The sequence below is a fragment of the Plectropomus leopardus genome, chromosome 10 (genome assembly GCF_026936395.1).
Source record: "Plectropomus leopardus strain MGB_pleo_1.0 chromosome 10, ASM2693639v1, whole genome shotgun sequence".
Taxonomy (NCBI): Eukaryota; Metazoa; Chordata; class Actinopteri; order Perciformes; family Serranidae; genus Plectropomus; species Plectropomus leopardus.
Genome location: NC_142185.1, coordinates 19,371,453 through 19,390,675, shown reverse-complemented (window position 1 = coordinate 19,390,675; position 19,223 = coordinate 19,371,453). Strand labels below are relative to the sequence as shown.

At 37.7% G+C, this 19,223-nt stretch overlaps 3 protein-coding genes and 1 long non-coding RNA gene across 9 annotated transcripts in view; 2 read left to right on the top strand and 2 right to left on the bottom strand.

Annotated features, from left to right (window-relative positions):
* Positions 1-1,248, top strand: part of lrp2a (low density lipoprotein receptor-related protein 2a) — a 60,652-nt gene extending 59,404 nt beyond the window's left edge. For all 5 annotated transcript variants that reach the window (XM_088083231.1, XM_088083229.1, XM_088083230.1 and 2 more), the window contains one exon: positions 40-1,248. In XM_088083231.1, coding sequence (XP_087939357.1) covers positions 40-210 — 171 coding nt within the window. In that variant the 3' untranslated portion in view covers positions 211-1,248. The remainder of the gene's footprint in view (positions 1-39) is intronic.
* A 488-nt stretch (positions 1,249-1,736) lies between these two features.
* LOC121948907 (retinol dehydrogenase 7-like) lies at positions 1,737-8,914 on the bottom strand. Its single transcript, XM_088083236.1, has 6 exons — positions 8,050-8,914; positions 6,553-6,588; positions 6,090-6,420; positions 5,534-5,792; positions 2,582-2,745; positions 1,737-2,120 (listed from the first exon to the last, which is right to left on the bottom strand). The coding sequence occupies exons 1-6, from the start codon at positions 8,050-8,052 to the stop codon at positions 1,891-1,893; spliced, it is 1,023 nt and encodes a 340-aa protein (XP_087939362.1). The 5' UTR covers positions 8,053-8,914; the 3' UTR covers positions 1,737-1,890.
* On the top strand, positions 3,372-17,218 carry LOC148188506 (uncharacterized). The gene is made up of 3 exons (XR_015777636.1): positions 3,372-3,626; positions 4,715-4,843; positions 17,079-17,218. It is a non-coding gene; the product is annotated as an uncharacterized LOC148188506 (long non-coding RNA).
* Positions 10,318-19,082, bottom strand: LOC121948908 (retinol dehydrogenase 16-like). Of its 2 annotated transcripts, XM_042494442.2 has the most exons (5): positions 18,943-19,082; positions 17,063-17,380; positions 15,388-15,646; positions 14,106-14,269; positions 10,318-11,238 (listed from the first exon to the last, which is right to left on the bottom strand). In XM_042494442.2, exons 2-5 carry the CDS (start codon positions 17,373-17,375, stop codon positions 11,009-11,011), a joined length of 966 nt encoding a protein of 321 aa, XP_042350376.2. In that variant the 5' UTR covers positions 17,376-17,380; positions 18,943-19,082; the 3' UTR covers positions 10,318-11,008. The 2 variants fall into 2 exon arrangements, with proteins under 2 accessions (XP_042350376.2, XP_087939359.1); XM_088083233.1 differs by lacking the exon at positions 18,943-19,082 and having other exon boundaries at positions 17,063-17,403.
* Positions 19,083-19,223: the final 141 nt, after the last annotated feature.

Genomic DNA, 19,223 nt, shown 5'->3' with positions numbered 1-19,223 from the left:
ATACTTTTAAGGTTGTTTACCCTCTGCATTGTTTTAAAGATGAAAGATGAAAAGCCTGTAGGAGGCACCGGGGACTCTTCCGCCCCCGAGCCCTCTCCGTTTGTCCCCCCCGCCAAACCTCAGAAGAGGGATCGTCCAAGCACCTTTTCGCCAACCGAGGACAGTTTCAAAGACACAGCCAACCTCGTCAAAGAGGACAGCGACGTATAACCCCTCTCTCACAGACGGGGAAAAAAGAAGAAAAAGAAACACACTTTGCACAGAATTTATTTTTTTATGCAGCCTGTGTACAAAAACTCAAATTGTTTTAGGAGAGAGAAATACATTTCTATAGAACGAAGAGAAAAGTCTTCTGTGACTATGCCTTCTGATGTTTCTTATGCCAATTCTTGTGTTAATGTTTTCTTTATTCTGGTGTACAATATGTATATCTTTGCACTGAAGCTGCTGATAGAAATGTTAATAAATAAGTTGTATATTTGTAAATTTGAACAGCAAGATTTTGTCAGAAAATATCTTTGAAATAGATCCTATGAATAGTTCAACATAAACATAATAACAGATAAAAAGTAAGCTGCATTCTGAATGTACAGTACTTATATGATCGAAGATTATTAGAGAAATATGTTGAGTTATGATATTTTTTTGCCACTGAACAAAACTGAAGATGCATTTACTTCATCTTTCATGTTTATATACCTCATTTCAGGGCTGGAAACAAAACTTTAAAAAAAAATTGGATTTTAACTTATGCCATTCAGTTTTCAGAGAAATGTGCTCCAGTGTGAACAGATAAAATATGTGTGCGAAGCATACTCCTTGTACTCTATCAAACTCATTATGTTCCCTCACTTTATGACATTGAATCAACATAATCATTTTTTTAGTAATGATATTGGAACAATGGCCAAAATTGTTTGGAGCAATACTTGAATGTGTCCATGTTTGTTTTGCATGGAAATGAATTTATGTAGTTGATTATCTTTAAGAGCAACACATGACCTGAGGATGCATATGTCATTTTATAAACAATAAATTCTTAACTTTACACAATGATTTATTTTGTTTGATAATGAGGACAAATAACTGTATCTGTGATCATCCACAACATGCCCATATGGTTTAAATTGCTGCTGCTGAGACGTGAATGAATAAATTCTTATTTTGTAACACAGTCTGGACACTTTCTTTTTAAAAAATAAAAATATTGTGAAGTATTCCTATGCAGTATAAAAAAAGCATGTCATTTTATTTTAGTTATTGTCATTTTAGTCATTTTTGTGTTACATTGCGTGCCATATGTTGTGGTAGACAACATAAATCCAAGCAACGATCCAAGCAGCAGTCCAAATCTTGATTACAGTCGCAGATGCACGACCTCCACTTACATACTGAGACATTTTAAAATATGTCGTTATTGGACTGAGTATGTGAACATTAGTAACAGCGATAACATAGCCTCTGAAATGCTGCCTCAGCATTAGTTCGCTGCCTCTTTGCACACTTGTCTGATTTTGGTGTTAATTGTTATATATAAGCTACAGTACCTGGCTAAAAAATTTTGGCAATTTTTTGGCAGCATCATGATGTACATACTCAGAATGTAACATGCGTGTTAACAGTTGGATAGTAAACCTTATATTTACACAATATCTGTTAACAGCTATTTGTACTCGCATGTCAAAGATGATCTGGAAGAAATGGTGGCATTTGAAATGAAAAATGTGTAGGAACCCTGATTGTCACAATGTATTTAATTATATTTAATATTTATTTACATGTGCACATAAGAATGAGGCTTATGGTGAGTCAGCGGGAATGAGATAGAGGTAATTGTGGATGAATGAAACATGATGGAAGTCTTCCTGATTGAACTTACGCTGAGCTTCATTAGATGTTACTTGTTCTTGCCTTGGGCGGAGGAAGAAGCGCATTGGTAACAAAGTCTGACACAAATGAAGGGAGGTAGGACAGAGGAATCCAAAACAACTTGGCATCCCAGCCTGCACCGTAACGTGTGCGTGGGAAACGAGCTGTCAGTGCGTGCTCCATACACCTGGTCACCTTAGAGATATCTGGACTGCATAAGATGCCCAAAGAGAAGTCCTGAGCTTTCACATCTGACAGGAAAAACAGAGCAGAGGAGTATTCAGAATATTTCAGTCAGGACCACTTTAGTCAAAGATAACATTATTCCTATTTGAAGTATGATATTTGGCAATATGACTCTGTTCTGGGGCCTCTCTGCCCTTCAACGTGCCTACGTTGAAAACCTAAAGCAAGGAGAGCACACCTCTCTGCCCCTCCAATGTGCCTGCAGGGAAAGCCTTAAGGTCGTCACACACCAAGCCGATGGCAGCGGTGCACCTACGTTTGGCTGATGGCGAGTGCTCGCTGCCCTCGTTGCCACCCTCATCTGTTTATTTCTGGCTGTGGAGCCCATTGGCAAACGAATCAATCTGATTGGTCACTCAGCTCAGTGTACCAGAAGAGAAATTAAAGTGTCTCTTTGAACTAACAATATGCTCAATTTATTTCATACTATTTGTTGCTGAGTGTAATCAGCTGTAGTTCCACTTACATTCATTAAGGTATGTGTCTCCATAGGAGTCTTTGACATCTTGAGGGAGGCGGGTCCACAGCCTCCTCAGGTCAGCTTCAATAAGATCCGGCCTGGTAACAGCCGTCTTGAAGAAACCAGGCTCGATGATTCCCACTTTGATGCCAAAGGGCCGCATGTCCCTCCTGTGCACAAGCAGAACATTATGTTTCTTTAGTGCAGCTGAAGAGCTTTTTTATTATGCCTGTTTGTTGTTTTTATATTCTTCAGAGTAAATCCTTTTAAAAAGGTTTGCTCAAGCTCTGTGTTTAAGAACAATTTCAAAATTCTTGTATTTGACTTGAGTGTTTCCATGTCATGCTACTGTGCTTAATGTACTTGCAACCTAATGTAAGTGCTGTACATTGTTCACTGAAATACTACTGTTGCTATTTCTGCTGGTGGGACCAGCCTGTCAAGCTGTGCACGTTTATCTTTATACATAACACATGACAGAAGACTTACCTGATTTATGCCATGTCACGCCCCCTCATGACACTTATTACTGGAGGACATTAATTTTGTTTCAGTTTTACAGGAACTTCAATGGATAAACCAGCTAGAGTGACCATCACAAGCTGGTATGACCAGCTAAAACATCGAAATTATGAGAAAACATGAGTCAAGCCGGTCGAAAAAGCTTGGTTGACCAGCTTAACCATTTTAAGCCGGTCAAGCTGGTTTTTTTTCCCCAGCAGTGATATGACAATTGTTTTCATGTTAATAGGGATTAACAGTACTGTTTAATGGTAGTTTTGTAGATTTTTGGTATTTTACTTTGTGTACTGCCCCTTTAAACAGTGCTGTAGGTAACAGCCAATCACTGCGGAGGCAGCGCCGCTTGCTGGTGGAGGAAAAACAGGGAAAAGCAAAAGGCAGCAGTGATAAACAGACTGAGAAAATGACAATAAGAGAAAAGACGCATGTTGAAAAGGGACGTACATTTTTGTTTTTACATATTTTGGGTTCGCCTTCCGTCTATGGTGACTGGATTCTGGTTGTTGTCTCAGTTTTGTGTGATAATTTGGTGAGTTGAAAACTATTTTCCCTTTGCAAGTTAGCATGCTCATTTCTTGTTTTTCAGGCTGAATTTGAAGCTAAAATAGCCGGTAGCTAAGCTAAGACGGTGTGGCTACGTCCATTTCGAGTGTTATGTGGGTTTTCTTTGTTTAACTAACATTTGAGCGAATTGAGAGGCTCTGTGAAACAGGAACGGTCAAGTTTAGCCATGCTAGTAAAGTGAGGTAAACGCCGCCGCTGTTTTAGTGTGCGGCGCAGATATGACGCTGAAGTCAGCTTTCGATTCGTAGCTTCCGGTTCAGCATTAAGGGTGAGAGTTAAGGGAAAAATAACTTCACTTAGCGACCGATCCTCGGCGGTGTGCATCTCTTACTGCTGTGAAAGCATGTTAAAAATTTAAGGTGAAGCCCTGACGCTGTCTGAATGTGACTTCTAGATCTGTAAAACCTTTACATATTTTTGAAAATGCAAAAAAATAATAAAATAAATAAATAAGAACCCCCCCCCAAACATAGACCACATGGGACCAAAAATGACTATACTCAGACAGGCCAAATCCTGACGATATTTTCCCAGGGAGGATTAAGATTATTTAAAACAGAGCCTCAGATTTGTGAAACCTATATTCGAACTATTGTGAACTACTGTGAACTATGCGAAAACGCCCAAAAGTAGATTTCACTGCTTTTTTTCAATCCAGACCACATTGGACCATGTCTCTTTTCAAAACCACTATACTTAGACATGTCAAACCTGGACTAGATTATCCCAGAGAGGCTAAAAAATATTAAAACAATATTTCAGATTTGTTAAGTCTTTTTTCAATTTGATCTGGGCCTGGTCTAATGTGGTCAAAAAGTTGTATATGGTATAAAAGTTTTTCAAATTACAGGGAGTGTCAGTGCTTTACCTTTAATGTCTGACATGCTTTCACAACAGTGAGATGTGCATAAAAGCTGTGGATCAGTAGATAAGCAGTGTAAATCCCTTTTCCTTAACTATCCTATTCATTTAGCATTTGAACTTGTATTTTTTTTTTTGTTACAAAATATATAAGACTAAAACATTTGTATGTGTATTTGCCCTGTTTTACAGGCCAGGCTTTTTAGCTGCGAGGATTGTTTGGTGTTAGCACACCTGAAGCTGCGGGAACACGTTGGCGAGCCACCTCTAGTGGAGATTAATCTGCACTTTAAGGATAAGGATTCACACACCTGGATCATGGTAGGACTGAACTTTATGTATATTACTGCAGGGCGTAGTGGATCTTGTTTGGACATGTAAAGGACTTAAGAAAAAGGACTGATTGCACACTAAGTTGGAAATTTTGAGTTTCTAAGATCTCAAGGAGAAATTAGATTTAAGATTTAGATTTAAGGGACTCTAATCTGAAATTATCTCTTGAATTCAGATAGGTTTAAAATCAAACTAAAGTGAGATAAACTAAGGGAACATTGGTTTTCTTGAGATCTGTTTTTTTTAATGGTTTTGATCCACAACTGCTTTTTTTGTGTATGTGAAATATGTGTTTTAAGATAAGATAAGATAAGATAAGATAATCCTTTATTAGTCCCACAGTGGGGAAATTTCCACTGTACCAGTACCAGTTTGTGTCTATTTCTACTAATTCTCTACATAAATAAGCCGGCAGTTCAGACATAACCTTTGGTCTGTGGTCAGGGATTCTCGAGTGCCAGCTATAAACTGCTCCTTTGAGCTTAGTCTCTGGTCTGAGCTATCTCTAATACCTACAGTGCTACATACTTTTCACTCCACTACATGTTGAAAGCCACAGTTACTTAACTGTGAATGCATACTGAACACACAGGTTTGTTTCATTTCCAAGAACCTCTTTATAAAATTTTCCACAATAAGGGAATGTGTGATAAATTGGTTGTCTCACGTATCGTCTACCTGAGGCTGTCGGAGAAGGCCTCCACTCCCCATTTGGACAGGCAGTATCCTCCACCAGTCATAGACAGTCTGCCCAAAATACTGGCCACATTAACCACCCTGCCTCGGGACTTTTTCAGCAGGGGCAGAAACTGGATTGTCACGTCAATGAGGCCTATCAGATTCACATCCAAAACCTTCTTGAAGTCCTCCAACTGCATCCATTCTGTTGGACCGATGGGTATCGACCTGCCAGCATTATTCACCAGACCCCACAGACCTGCAGAGGAAAGAGGCAGGAGCATTACAAGCAGATATTGAAGTTTTGGATTTTTCTGTACTTCAGATTCATGTTTGAGAAATGTTAATGTGTCCCTGACGTTACAAAATGCAGACTATATGAGCTATATGAGGTAAGTATCTTCTCCCGCCTCTTAAAAAAAAAACATGTTAAACATCAGTAGGAGGATGATGAGTTGATGATGGGATGGTCCAGGTTGCCTTTATCTCTCCCAGTGCCTCACTGTGACTGGCACCCTATCAGTGTGTACCCCCTGCCGCTGTCTGCCCGCCTCACCTCGCTCTCCGACCTCTTTGCTCACAAACTCCACCGCTCCCCTGATGCTGGTACTGTCTGTAACATCCAGCAGGAGGGTCTTCAGTCTGGAGGAGGTCGCTGCTGCCAAATCTGCTGCTCCTCTCTCTGTGAGACATGCAGCTATGACGTGGAAGCCTTTTCCATCCAGCTGCCGAGCCAGCAGATTCCCGAAGCCGCTGTCACAGCCTGTGATGAACACATGCTTCTGGTTGAAGCCATCAACCTTGTAGGAATCTCTGATGTACCAGCGGATGCTAGCGAGAGCAGCCAGAAGTAAAACACAGGATAAGGCCGGGTGTGACAGGATTACCTAAAACACACAATCCACTGATTTAACTTCATGCGTTTTGTTTTTCTTGAATATTCGACTTAAATTCTGTAAAAGGTAAATAAGAATAGTGAAAATAGAACAGATTTTACAAACAAAAAGAAATCCACCTACCTCTAATAAACATGTTGTCAGATTGTCACTCGACACCTGAACAGAGAAACATGGAATATTAACATTGAAATAGCCAGTGTCCACCTATAGGCTACATGTTCTATATTAACATTATAGCACTCAGGTCCACTCCTTTAATCCTCATTAGCCCTTATTAGGAATAAGCAGTAGTAAACCTGCCTTTCTCATAGGCCTCTAAAAGCCCCCGTATTCATTATGTGTAGTTTGGTTTCTGATGACACGATTAACTGCAAATGTACAAGGGGATACACATCACTGACACAGACAAACATTAATGGCATTAAAGAGCAACTTAACCCTCCATTTAAAATTTTTTTTCTCAGTGTGACATGGTTCAAAACCCCTGACAGAGGTGTGACGAAATATATGACATCGTGATTTGAATATGATACAAAGGATTTTTAGTATTAAATGCTAATCAAGGAATGTGCAGGTCTGTGCGAGGATCAGGAGAAAAAATGAGTAGTTAATAATAATAATAATAATACTGCTGATTATGTGTAAATAAGTTAATAACTTAAAACTAATGTACAACAAAAATAACAATAGTAATAAAACTGATTACAATTATAATAATTATCATTAGTAATGATAATAATATTACAAAATAGTTTAATAGCTTACAAAAAATTTAAAAAATACATAAATAAAATATGTTAAATAACTAACAAAATAATCTAGAAAAAATAGTTATTAATTAATATAAATTTCAAAGCAAATGGAAATAATTATAATAATAATAACAAACAAAAATATGTAAAGAAAAAAAGGAAAAAAAAGAGTCCTAAGTTTGAAAATACACACACAGATATTTACACATAGACACATGTAGGTATATGTAGTAATAATGATACTATAAGAGGTTCAGTGTAATCCCGGGAGGCCTAACAGGGTGCATATCCCTTAATAAATGTGTGTAAATACAGCTAATTTCTACTCCAGTGCCTAGTGGGTTGATCTGGCCATGACAGTAATGGACCTGCATACTCGGTGTGAAACTTCCAGTAATGTAACTTAAAGCAGGGCTTACATATCTATATTGTATATTTATCCTGGTAATAGACCACCTTTTAATCCCTCATATTGACAGATTAAAGTAACTGCTACTGTATGGTACTTTACACTTCTACTTTGCCAAAGACAAAATATTTTTCCTCCACTACATCTATCTGACAGCCTTTGTGACCACTTCCTTTTCAAACTCTAACTTTATACACAAATCCAAAGATCAGCTTTTAAAGTATTGAGGATATGTTAAATTATGCAACAGTGGTTCAAGTTGTCTCTTCATCATCCTGCCATAAAATGCTTCTTAAAGATGAATTAATCTGTAATATTAGGCTAATCCAAGAATATAATGTATCATAATTTAACACTCATAGAGTTGATTTCTTTGCATAATGAGTACTTTTACTTTTGACTGAACAGATTCTGTTTGGATGCTCTGTAAAATGTAAAGAAATGATGCGAACATACCATAGTTATAGTTGTTCAGATGAAGATGCGTCTTCTTCATCAGAGAATAACTGAAAGTAGTGATGATCCTTCCTCTTGTAAGCTGTGTCAGGGTGTGATGATGATTGTTTTCACTGCGTCTGCAGAGTGTCAAGGTCCACTGAGGATATCATAGCAGGGTTAACTGTTTCACCATCATGGCTGTTGTGTAATAGACAACACCAGATTACAGGAGCCCCTGTTTTGATAGCTGCATTCCCCTTTTACCTCAGATGCACTGTGAAAACACACCTCAGCCCAAAGGTTACACACTGTTCTCTCTATTTGATGTTGAAGGGAAATCACTGTTAAAAATCTGAGGAGTGGGTTGAAACAGAGGCAGAGGAGCCAAACTCCATCAAGAACAAAAGCTTTACAACTTGATTGAGTTGAGTGTTTAAGATGATCATGTGACTAAGGAGGCAAAAGCCATAACATGTAATGCATTGAGATTAGATCTTTTTATTCAGTAATGCAGGCATGATTTTTTTTAAAGTCAAAGATACGATAAAGAGCTAAACATGCTTTATAGTACAGAAAATGATAGCATAAACAGTGTAATTCTAAACTTTTATTGAATTAAAAATATTAGTCACATAAGTGATCTTCAGTTTAGGCCTTCTTTCTCTCTGTAAAAAAACGAGTCTGTGTTTTTATTCTTTAGAAAATAGATATTCTGTTGCGTTTATTGCATATTTTTTGCCTTAAATGGATAAATCAGACTTTTTGAAGTGGGGTTGCATGAGATACTTCTTCATAGTTAGTGTATATTGGTTTAAATTGCTGCTCTGAAAACATGACTGAATAACTCTCTCATTTTGTAACCTTATTGTTACAAAAAATTTAATTATCACTCTTATTCTCTTATCATCAGAAAAATATCTCCCGTGCTGTTAAGTTTAGTAGTTGTCTCTTTTAGGGGTCAACAGATAAACAGCCTGGCTGATTATCAAGACTGATATTTGGCATTTTGCCAATTTTTCTGTGTTAGCATTTTTCATAAATTAATTTTATAGATGATCATTACAATAAAAGTGTGTGTATTAGACTCAGCCAACCAGGAAAGGCAGTCTGCAATTTTATTTTGTAAAACCTCAGGACGCTTTTTTAAATTTTTGATTTTATTTTTTATTTCTATAAAATTGTAAACAATTGGTTTGTTCTATAAAACAGGAAAATAATTAAAAAAATTTATAGTTTTAACCCCTGAAATCTCTGATTTGCACAATACATTTTATGTTTTATAAACATTTCACCAAACTTTGGCAAGTCTGGGATCTCCAATAGAATTTAAAATTGTGTTAAATGGATTTGAGCAACACTGAGCCCAAACACAGGAGCCAGTGATTGGTCCAGCAGACCAATCACTGGCTCCAGCAGAGGATGGTAAATGCTTTAAAAACATTTGCACTCTGGTCAGGATAAGTTTTTTATGGATCTGTACTTCAGATTTGTGTTGGGAGAAACTTAAGTGTGTCACTTGCTGAAAAAATGCAGACTGCGTGAAGTTTTTTTTTTTTTTTTTTAAATACGAAAAATAAATCATGTTAAACATCAGTAGGAGGATGATAAGTTGATGATGGGATGGTCCAGGTTGCCTTTATCTCTCGCAGTACCTCACTGTGACTGGCACCCTATCAGTGTGTACCCCCTGCCGCTGTCCGCCCGCCTCACCTCGCTCTCCGACCTCTTTGCTCACAAACTCCACCGCTCTCCTGATGCTGGTACTGTCTGTAACATCCAGCAGGAGGGTCTTCAGTCTGGAGGAGGTCGCTGCTGCTAAATCAGTTGTTTGTAGTAGTTAATTGTAGTAGCAGTAGTAGCATTAAATTAATTTGTAATTTAAGAAAATATATGTAATAGAAAAACATGGGGCTGATTTGTTTGCATAATGACTTTTGTTACTTTAGGGTACATTTTCTAAGGCATCTCAGCACTGTGGGGTTGCAGCTTTTACCAAAGTGAAAGATCAGAATACTTCCAATACCACTGTGCCACACAAACAGAGAGAGATGAACTGAAACTTCTTTGAAATGTTTTGTGTATCGCAAATAAAACCCCATTCATCTCTACTGCACCGAGTCTTTGCAGTAGAGATAAAATCGAGCTTATCTGCAGAGCCAGGTTTTTTCAGTGTTTTTGGTGAGCTGATCCTTTTATGCAACAACTGTCACTCAACCACTAGATGGCACCAGATCTCATTAAGCTGCTTTGTGTGAAATTATAAATTAATCAATTAGACAACAGCTGTCAAGTGTCTGTTCTTTAATTTTGAGTCAGTATATACAAAGAATGAAGTTAACATCTCAATTCTATTTCAATGCTCTTACAGTAAGTTGTATAAGATTTAAAACAAAACAGCAAACATACCAATGCTACAGTTCTTTAGATGAAGATGTGTCTTCCTCATTAGAGAATGACTGACTGTAGTGACGATCCTTTCTCAGTCGACACTGGAGTTTGACGTTGTGTCAAGGTCTTTTGAGGATATAAGGGCAAAATTAAATGTTTTACCAGCATTGTTTTATGTTTAGTAACTTTAGATTTTTTTATTTAAAAGCACCCACTTTATTCTAACTTAGAGACGAAACCTAGTGCAAGAATGGACTTAATCATTTTGCGCCTTTAAAGTTAATTTATTATAGCAAGTGAGACTGTAGAGACCAGTTTGTCCCTTCCCTTATTATATAGTTCTGATTTTATTTGTAACATTGATAATCAAAATAAGTAAAATTAGATCTTATAGGGCAAGCATGATAATGTCCAGAGACAAAGTCATAATAAAGAGTCAAACATATTTTATAATACAGAAAATGTTTCTATGATGCTATCAGTGGTGTGATCCTTCATGTACAAACATTTAGTGCAACAAAAATAAAATACACTTAAGTGATCTTAAAGTTTGCCCAAATTCTTCTTCCAACAGCTAATTCGACATAAACTAAAGTGCAAATACTTTTGGTGTAAATTTGGGACAAGTTTTTTGGAAAAGTCTATCAGTGATGCAGGTTGGCATGTAAGACACAGGCAACCAAAAGAGCTTTGCGTCCCATCCAGGAGAGTAGCGAGTGCGAGGATGAACAGCAGACACGGCGTGCTCCATGCAGGCGACCACCTTCATCAGATCGCTGTCCATCAACATCCCAAACCTTTGATCCAACATTGCTTGAGCTGAAAGAAAAACATTTCACATGTTTATATGCAGGTCTGAAATTTTTCAGTTAGTTCATAATAATTTCCCAGGAAGTTTCTTTAAAAGAGCTGTGCAAATTATCATTAGTTAGAGGTAAAATGCAGACAAAGTTCAGTTGGTACAATACAAATGAAATGACTTAAAATGAAACATGAAGCTAGTCAGTGCACAGCAGATCAGCTGAAGCAGCAAATGGTATTTGTTTACAGACAAGCATACAATTTAAAATACATGAGGAACCTTGTGTCTACTTTTCTCAAATTATGGCCTGTGAGCAAATAGGGAACCACAATATAAAGCATAACCTATAAATGATATAATCAGGAGAACTAATCAAAATATAGTTCTGAAAATATGAACTTTTTATGTTTATCTATACAGAACAGAATCACAGTCTAATAAAAGCTATTACACAGTAGCTCAAAATTAAAAGATTTAATGATAAATTTGAATGTGCATCTTTTCTTCTGTGCCACCAGAGGGCACCGGACCCGTAACAAAGATGAGAAAGAGCAAGAAAACCATTACTTCGTGTTTATTGTAGCAGCTCAATCACATCTCTAAGATCAGTCTTTCTCGGTGAAACATCTGGATATTAAAGATTGTATATAGTACAACAAAAGCAACATACAAAGGAAAAAAGAGGGCTGGTCATTGAAAATTGCAAAGAAAAAAAAAGGCTAATACCCGAAAACAAATTCTTGTAACAACGCCTTAATTTTCAGGGACTGTGAGCAATTCCAAAATGTAAGTAATTGTCCATGTAGCTTTTAGTGCTTCGTTCAAGAGTAGCCTTCAGATCTGGTATGAACTGGACAGGAAACACACTAGGTTTTGTTTTCAGATTAAATCTGTACACGTTGTCAACTGTCTTTTTTGTTAGTATCCATGACTCCGTAAAGTAGCACTGATGAGGTGAAATAAAGTAAAAACAAACAAACAAAAAACCACATAAACATTGCCTCATTGCAGTATTCAGTGTGTGTACTATAGTTTCTCTTCAAAATCTTTGAACTGACTTTCATGCCAGTGTTGGGCTGATTTCTGGTTTTGCCGGTCCGGTCCAGTATGCAAGCTTAAACTGGTTTGATGCAATGTAAACCTGCTGAACCAGCATTTTTCATGATGACACATTTTGGCAAATTAAAAGGTTGCCTGCATCATCAACCTGTGCTGACAGTGTCACAAGGCAAAATCCAACTTGTATTGCATTAATAATAAGCAATATGACAACATGATCAACATAACAGACTACACAGCAGCCTCTTCCCCAGACCGTGAGACTCCTCAACTCCTCCTTTGATGCCAAAAGATGTAGCAGGGTTTAGGATCACCTTAAATTTCATAAGCTATGTTTAAGAAAACCTTGTATCTTGTATATATATTTAGAAACAGACTCAATGTAGCCACGAGAGTCTGGTGGGACCAGAGCTGAGCACGGCAACATGAAGGAGATCAAATTTCTGTAGATATGGAAGGTGCAAAGCTGGACACATTTTGTTTGTTTACTAAAGAGTTCATTTTATTTTGGGGGGTTGAAGAGACAATACAGCCCAGGTTTAGTCTCTAAAGAAAACGTCTCCAATACGGTAACACTTTGGATTTGCAGCCCATGGAAGTGTGTCCTAATTTGCTGCACACAATGTGATGAGCCATTTAAGGCTGAACTTTTGTCAGACAGACAGTTTCTATTTAATCCTTCGCAAACGTTGAAAGTGCCGCTGTGGATGAGGAACAGCTGATTCATTAAACCTCCTTTTTCCACTACAAAAACCAACATAAGGTGGCAGCCGGCTGGAGATGTATCGCCAGAGAGTTTAAAGTTACTAGTTAAGGTAAATGACCATGCTTATAACAAGCTAGGCTACTTGCTGTTGGCTATATTGTATGTAATTCCAGGTAAATATCACAATATGAAATGTTTATTTTCTTTTAAAAAGAAAAGAAGTAATGTTTCAAATGTAGGAAGATAGCAAGTAGGCTACTTCTTCTACCGTCTTTTGAGTGGTTCCGTCTTCAGTCTGATCTCGAGCGCGCAGTTGAAAGCTAGTGTTTTGTCTACATGACATGACAAAAGTGCAAATTGAATGAATTTAATGTGGACAGAGAGCTCCGGTGTTATGCAATGCAGCCGGATAAATAGATGCTTGTTTGCTGCTAGGAAACAGTGTCATTATGTCCCACTCAGGAACTACTGCTAAGTCAAGTGCGTAACATTTGGTGTGTGTGACGTATATCAAACCAGTTTGGATTTTTTTATACTGACCCAACCCTAAATTATGGACTCATTATCTCCCATCTTAACTACTTCAAGTAGGTGTTGCAACAAAAAAAGATTACTCTGCAGCCTCTTATAAACTAAGATTTTATATTAGAATAGAGTTCTTTTGTTGTGATTTATTTCTATTTTAAATCAATATTTATTTATGGCTATTTTTTTAGCCACAAATTTATTTCTCATGAGTGTTTCATGACTTTACACATTTCCAGCCTTTTTAAAAAGGGCAATATAAACAAAGTTCATCATGTAGATACTCAATTGAATGACTTCAAGTATTAATTTGACTATGAATACTGCGCATTTATGTTATGCTCTCCTTCCTGAGAACATAACAACAAAATGATTAAAGTTATCTATGAAGGATTTTGCCTCTAATTGCTGAAAAGGGTGCCAGACAAGGAACTGCGGAGAGAAAAAGCTAAGATAATTTTTTTCACTAATCATTTTTGGTAGAGATGGGCACCAAACGACAAAATCATCTCCTCTCAGTCTGAATAATTCTGTGATGTGTTGGAAAAAAGCTTATTATTATTATTATTTGCTACCAAAGTTGAAGTAACTCACATGCTGCCAAGAAGTCAGGTCCGTAGTCGTCCTTCACATCCTGCGGTAATCTGTCCCAGAGCCTCCTCACGTTATTTTTCATCACCGTTGTATCAGTCACTTTTGTTTTGAAGATGCCCGGCTCAATGCATGCAACCTTGATTCCAAACGGTGCCATGTTGATACTGAAACACAAAGGAGGCCTGCTGTCAAGAAGGCCTCCTTAAGAAGACACTCGTGGGAATCAGGGCAGGATCACGGTCCTGTGAGGCTCCTCATGTTAAAGGTTTTTATAACTGTCTGTTGAATCGTGTTGAAGCAGCAGTATGCCTGTTTCGCTCTGTGACTACATTCGAGCATCTACCAGGGAAAACAGACAGCTAGTTAAAATAAAGGGATAGCCAGTCAGGGAAGGTCAAATAACGAACAGCTTGCCATAAGATGACACCCTTCAAACTGTCCAGTTATACACAGTGAACCCTTGTGGTCAACTTAAGTTTTAACCCTTTGAAACCTGAGCAAAGTGGTTTGATTTCTTTCAAAAACATGGAAGAGGACAATAAGCAATTAAAGAAAAAATGACCCAGAAATGAGCAAGAAATTGGTAAAAAGAAAAGGAAAATAACATGAAAAGAAAGTTTGAAAAAAGGAGAAAATGACCTGGAAGACGTACTTAATTCTTTTACAGAATTTCAAAAATATCACTTTAATAATTATGAATATAGCTTTTTTCCCCCAGCTTTTTTCTTTTTTTCCCCTTGACATTTTCTAGCTTTTTAAGAAATAGTTACTACTAATTTCTTGCAAATTGGGGAACATTTCTTACCAAGTTGCTCATTGCCTTCTTTCCCATGTTTCTGAAAGACATTGCACCAATTTGCTAAAAAAGGGTTAGGGTTTAAAAAAACCCAAAACAAAACAAAAAAAGCAGCGAAAGAAAAGTGATGTTGCTTCAGGTTATAATGGGTTAAAATCCAAGAGGTCTGAGGACCTTCACATTGTACACTTTTGGTGAAAACTCATTTGTTTCATACAGTCTATAAAAGCAGCATATATCCTATTTTCTTTGCCTTATGGTAGCTTTTAGCTAAGTGGGCATTTTTAAGCAACAAGGCTTCATTCTGCCCGCCTCGGCTCCCCCCACGCTCCACCTCTTTGCCCATTGTTGCATTAACCGTATTTTAAGATAGTGACGGTCTGGAGCCTTCCAATGAGCTTCAAAAAGGCTCTTCAGAAATCTATATGTGACACCACGCTGACTATGTCCATTAATTATAAAGCCTGTGGTTGCATCATGTCTTACCGCAGAGAGTCGTTGAAGCCCTCCACTCCGTACTTGGTAACGCAGTATGGGCCGCCGAATGGGGTGACTCGCCCAAACACACTGGAGACGTTCACCACTCTGCCTCTGGCCTTCTTGATGAGAGGGAGGACGCTCAGTGTTACGTCGATTAGACCGCACAGATTGACAGCTAGCATGCTCTTGTAGTCGTCTATGGTGAGCCAGTCAGTGGGACCAGACGGCTGAGCGACTCCAGCATTGTTTACCAGGGCCCACAGACCTGGAGCAACACAACAGGATAATAAACACAAGGAGATTTAAGTGTTAATACCCACAGACATGGACCTGTACAACACCAAAAAGTGAAATCACTGCTTCGGGCTATGTGTAACTTGTTATGTTAAGTCCTAAAACTTGAGTTTGAGCATTACTTTGACGCCACTAAAATTACGGCCTCTTTCTATTAAGAACTTAAAAGTCACTAGGCTCGTTTGTGATTGCTTGTCGTGACTGCAGACAGTGAAAACATAAAGTTATGATAAAACTGTTATTACTGCCATGTGGCTGTATGCCTCTGCAAACCGGCAAGTTGCAGTTACAGCTTACATCCATGTTTGTGAAAATATGGATGCTTCACACGCATCTTCAACCCAGCAGCACAGAAGATTTGTGCAGTCAGCCCAGACTAAAGGTGGGCACTCCTCAGTTATGGCTAAAAAAATGTTTTGTGAGGTCACAGTGATTTTGACCTTTGACCTTCAATCAACAAATTCTTTTAAGTTCATCTTGAGTCCAAGTGGACGTTGTGCGCCAGATTTTAGGTGTTATTAAGATATCACATTCAGGAGAATGAGATGGATGAGGTAACAATGACCTTGACCTTTGACCACAAAAATCTAATCAGTTCCTCCTTGGATCCAAGCGGACGTGCCAAATTTGACGAAATTCCCTCAAGACCTTCTTGAGATATGGCATTTACAAGAATGATACAAACACAAGATCACAGTGACCTTGACCTTTGACCACAAAAATATAACCAGTTCATTGTTAAATCCAAGTGGACATTTGTGCCAAATTTAAAGAAATCCTGTAAAGGCATTTCTGAGATATCACGTTTATGAGAATGGGACTGACTGACAACCTGAAAACATAATGTCTCTGGTGACGCTATCGCTGGTGCAGAGGCTTAAAAAAATAAGAAACATCACCACTAGTTAACATGATCACAGGTTAATCGTAAACACTGGAACATAACACCCCTGTGAAACCATAAAAAGTCATTTTCACGCTTTGTTTTTTGTACTGATCAAATGAAAGAGATGGGGCTTTAATTTGTGAGCTTTCAGTGTGCTGGCAGGTGGATATTATCACCTTTGAAGAAAGTCAGGCTAGCTGTTTCACACTGTTTCCAATCTTTATGCTAAGCTAAGCTAACTGGCTGCTGCGAGAGGTATTGATCTTCTCTAACTCTTGGCAAGACAGCTAATAAGTGTATTTCTGAAAACATCAAACTGTTCCTTTAAAGGCTGAGCAATTTCTTTAAAATGCCTGATCAATACTACCCAGTTTCATGACAGATGAAAGTTGTTGATTCACCTAAAATTCAACAACTGTTTTGAAATATCTTGTCTCATGAGATAAACATAAGTGTCAATGTAAAGTGACCCTTTAAAATTAGTTCCTCAAAGCCACTCACCCTTGTGTCCAACCAGAGTCTGGATAAGAGCTGCTGCTCGGCTGACACTCCCAGAGTCTGTGACGTCCAGGTGAACTGTCGTCAGCCTGTCGGAGGTGATCTTCCTCAGCTCGTCCTCACCCTCCTTGGTGTAACAACCTGCAATCACACTGAAGCCCTGCGAGTCCAGGTGTCTTGCAAGGAGATTTCCAAACCCTGTGTCACAGCCAGTGATGTAGACATATTTATCTTCCTTGTGGAGCACTCTTTTTCTTTCCTTGTACCAACGATAGATGAGCCAGGAAGCCACCAGTCCAGGGATATACAAGTACATTATTTCTAAGGCAAAGAGAAACCACATTATTATACTGGTTAGAGATGAACAGTTTCCTAAAAAGCAGACAAGGACTTTTATGCTTGTCATTATTATCTGTCTTATATTGGCTATAATGTTACAATAACCAATGTTTATATTTAACATGGCCAAAGTTTTAAATAACGAAGTAAATGTACATAAAAAGGAATAGCTGTGAGTAAAAACCCCAGGTTTCAGACTGTTCTCAATTGACTAATTCCAACATTTTTTTCTACTTTCAAGAAAAGCCGATGTCAGCTCTTGACAGATTTCTTTATATGGCCATATTGGCTCTAATTGAAATGTTCACAAAAGACAGTTTGAGATATTTGTTATGTATTAACATGTCTCCTTGTTGTATTCGTATTTTATTGGACCTCAGTTGGACCTCCAGTACTGTTGAGCAGTACTCTTTTTTGGAGCTTTTGATTGTTACACCCAATCCTCTTCTGCAGATAGTTTTTCTGTTGTTTAAGTAATCTGAGTCCGAGATTTTGATCTAAATTTTAAGTCGTCTTGGATAAGGACTCCTGAAAGCAGTTTGATAAAATATAATCACATAAAGAACCCTTAAAGTGCAAGTGTTATGTCAGCTACTGTTTCCTTAGTCAAGAATGATCTAATATTTTGTTAGACAGTCTGAGGCCTTCATTAGTGCTACAATACTTTCAAATAAATCCCCATCCTCAAAAACACTGCACTGGCAACTTATTATCTACAAACTGATGGCATTTTACAGCCTCAACCATTTAAGTCTACTTTTAACCCTGACTCTAATTCTGCTGAGGAAAGTTTAAACATGAAACTGAGACGTGGCAAAACCTGTTTCTCTCTCTGGGTGGATTTAAATGCCTCTATGAATAACTAAGTATGATTCATGGAGGCACATTTTTATGGGATGAGTCTTTTGTTTGCACTCCTCCTGTAAACGTGATCCCTCGTTATTTTACATTTTCCCAGGGCCCCAGCTGACAACTGCAAATAGCTTGTTTTCAGTTCAGCATACCAAAACATGATAGTGAACTTCACTATCATAGAAGACAAAAGAAAAACTAAGAAATACTAACACTTAAGAAACTGAAACCAGTGATTCAGCGAATCTAAAACGATCAGCTGATTATGAAAGGAATTTTCTGTCTATTGATTGTTATTGCTTATTCAGTTAATCAACTGATCTTTGAGATATATAATGATAAACACATACATTAATGTATATTGTAATGTATTAATATATAATTTTCAATGACCAATAGTAAAAAACTCGGAGACATTTTAGTTTACTTTAATGCTATAAGACAAAGTAAAGCAGCAAATCTTTCCTAGATTCTTAAATAGTTGGAACTTGGCCATGTTTTGTGTTTTTGCTTGAAAAAAAAAAAGAATTACAAAAACTGATTAATCGAAAATGCTTGCCAAATAATTTTGACAGGACTTCTATTTGAAAAGCCATAGAATATAAAATGACACTTCACCATGTGGACGAAGACACAGAGGACTGGTTTAACTAGTTGAACATCTCAAATGCATAAAATGAGGAGAAACTTACCTGTGTATTTTCAGCGGTGAGTGAATGAATCAGTCTCGCATTGTGGAGCAGCACGTTGTCAATCTTGACGAGACACACAGAGATCGTGGAGGAAGATACTAAGTGTTCTGATTTTCTTTTCTCACTTCATTTGGTGTCATTTTACTATAACTTCCGGGGAGCTCACCTACACTTTTTCATGGAAATGATGAGTGAATAGTGACATCTGCTGGAGGCTGCATGAGAATGATGGATAGATAGATATATAGATAGATGGATAGATAGATAGATAGATAAATATG

Excerpts from the sequence above, each read along its gene's own strand:
- LOC121948907 (XM_088083236.1), bottom strand. Across the intron at positions 5,793-6,089 it reads CAAAGAGGTCGGAGAGCGAG|GTCTGTGGGGTCTGGTGAAT; the intron begins GTGAGGCGGGCA and ends TTTCCTCTGCAG. Across the intron at positions 2,121-2,581 it reads AGACACATACCTTAATGAAT|ATGTGAAAGCTCAGGACTTC; the intron begins GTAAGTGGAACT and ends TTTTCCTGTCAG.
- LOC121948908 (XM_088083233.1), bottom strand. The coding sequence starts at position 17,402 with ATGTGGTTTCTCTTTGCCTTAGAAATAATGTACTTGTATATCCCTGGA. Across the intron at positions 15,647-17,062 it reads GACTCTGGTTGGACACAAGG|GTCTGTGGGCCCTGGTAAAC; the intron begins GTGAGTGGCTTT and ends GTGTTGCTCCAG. Across the intron at positions 11,239-14,105 it reads ACCTGACTTCTTGGCAGCAT|CTCAAGCAATGTTGGATCAA; the intron begins GTGAGTTACTTC and ends TTTTTCTTTCAG.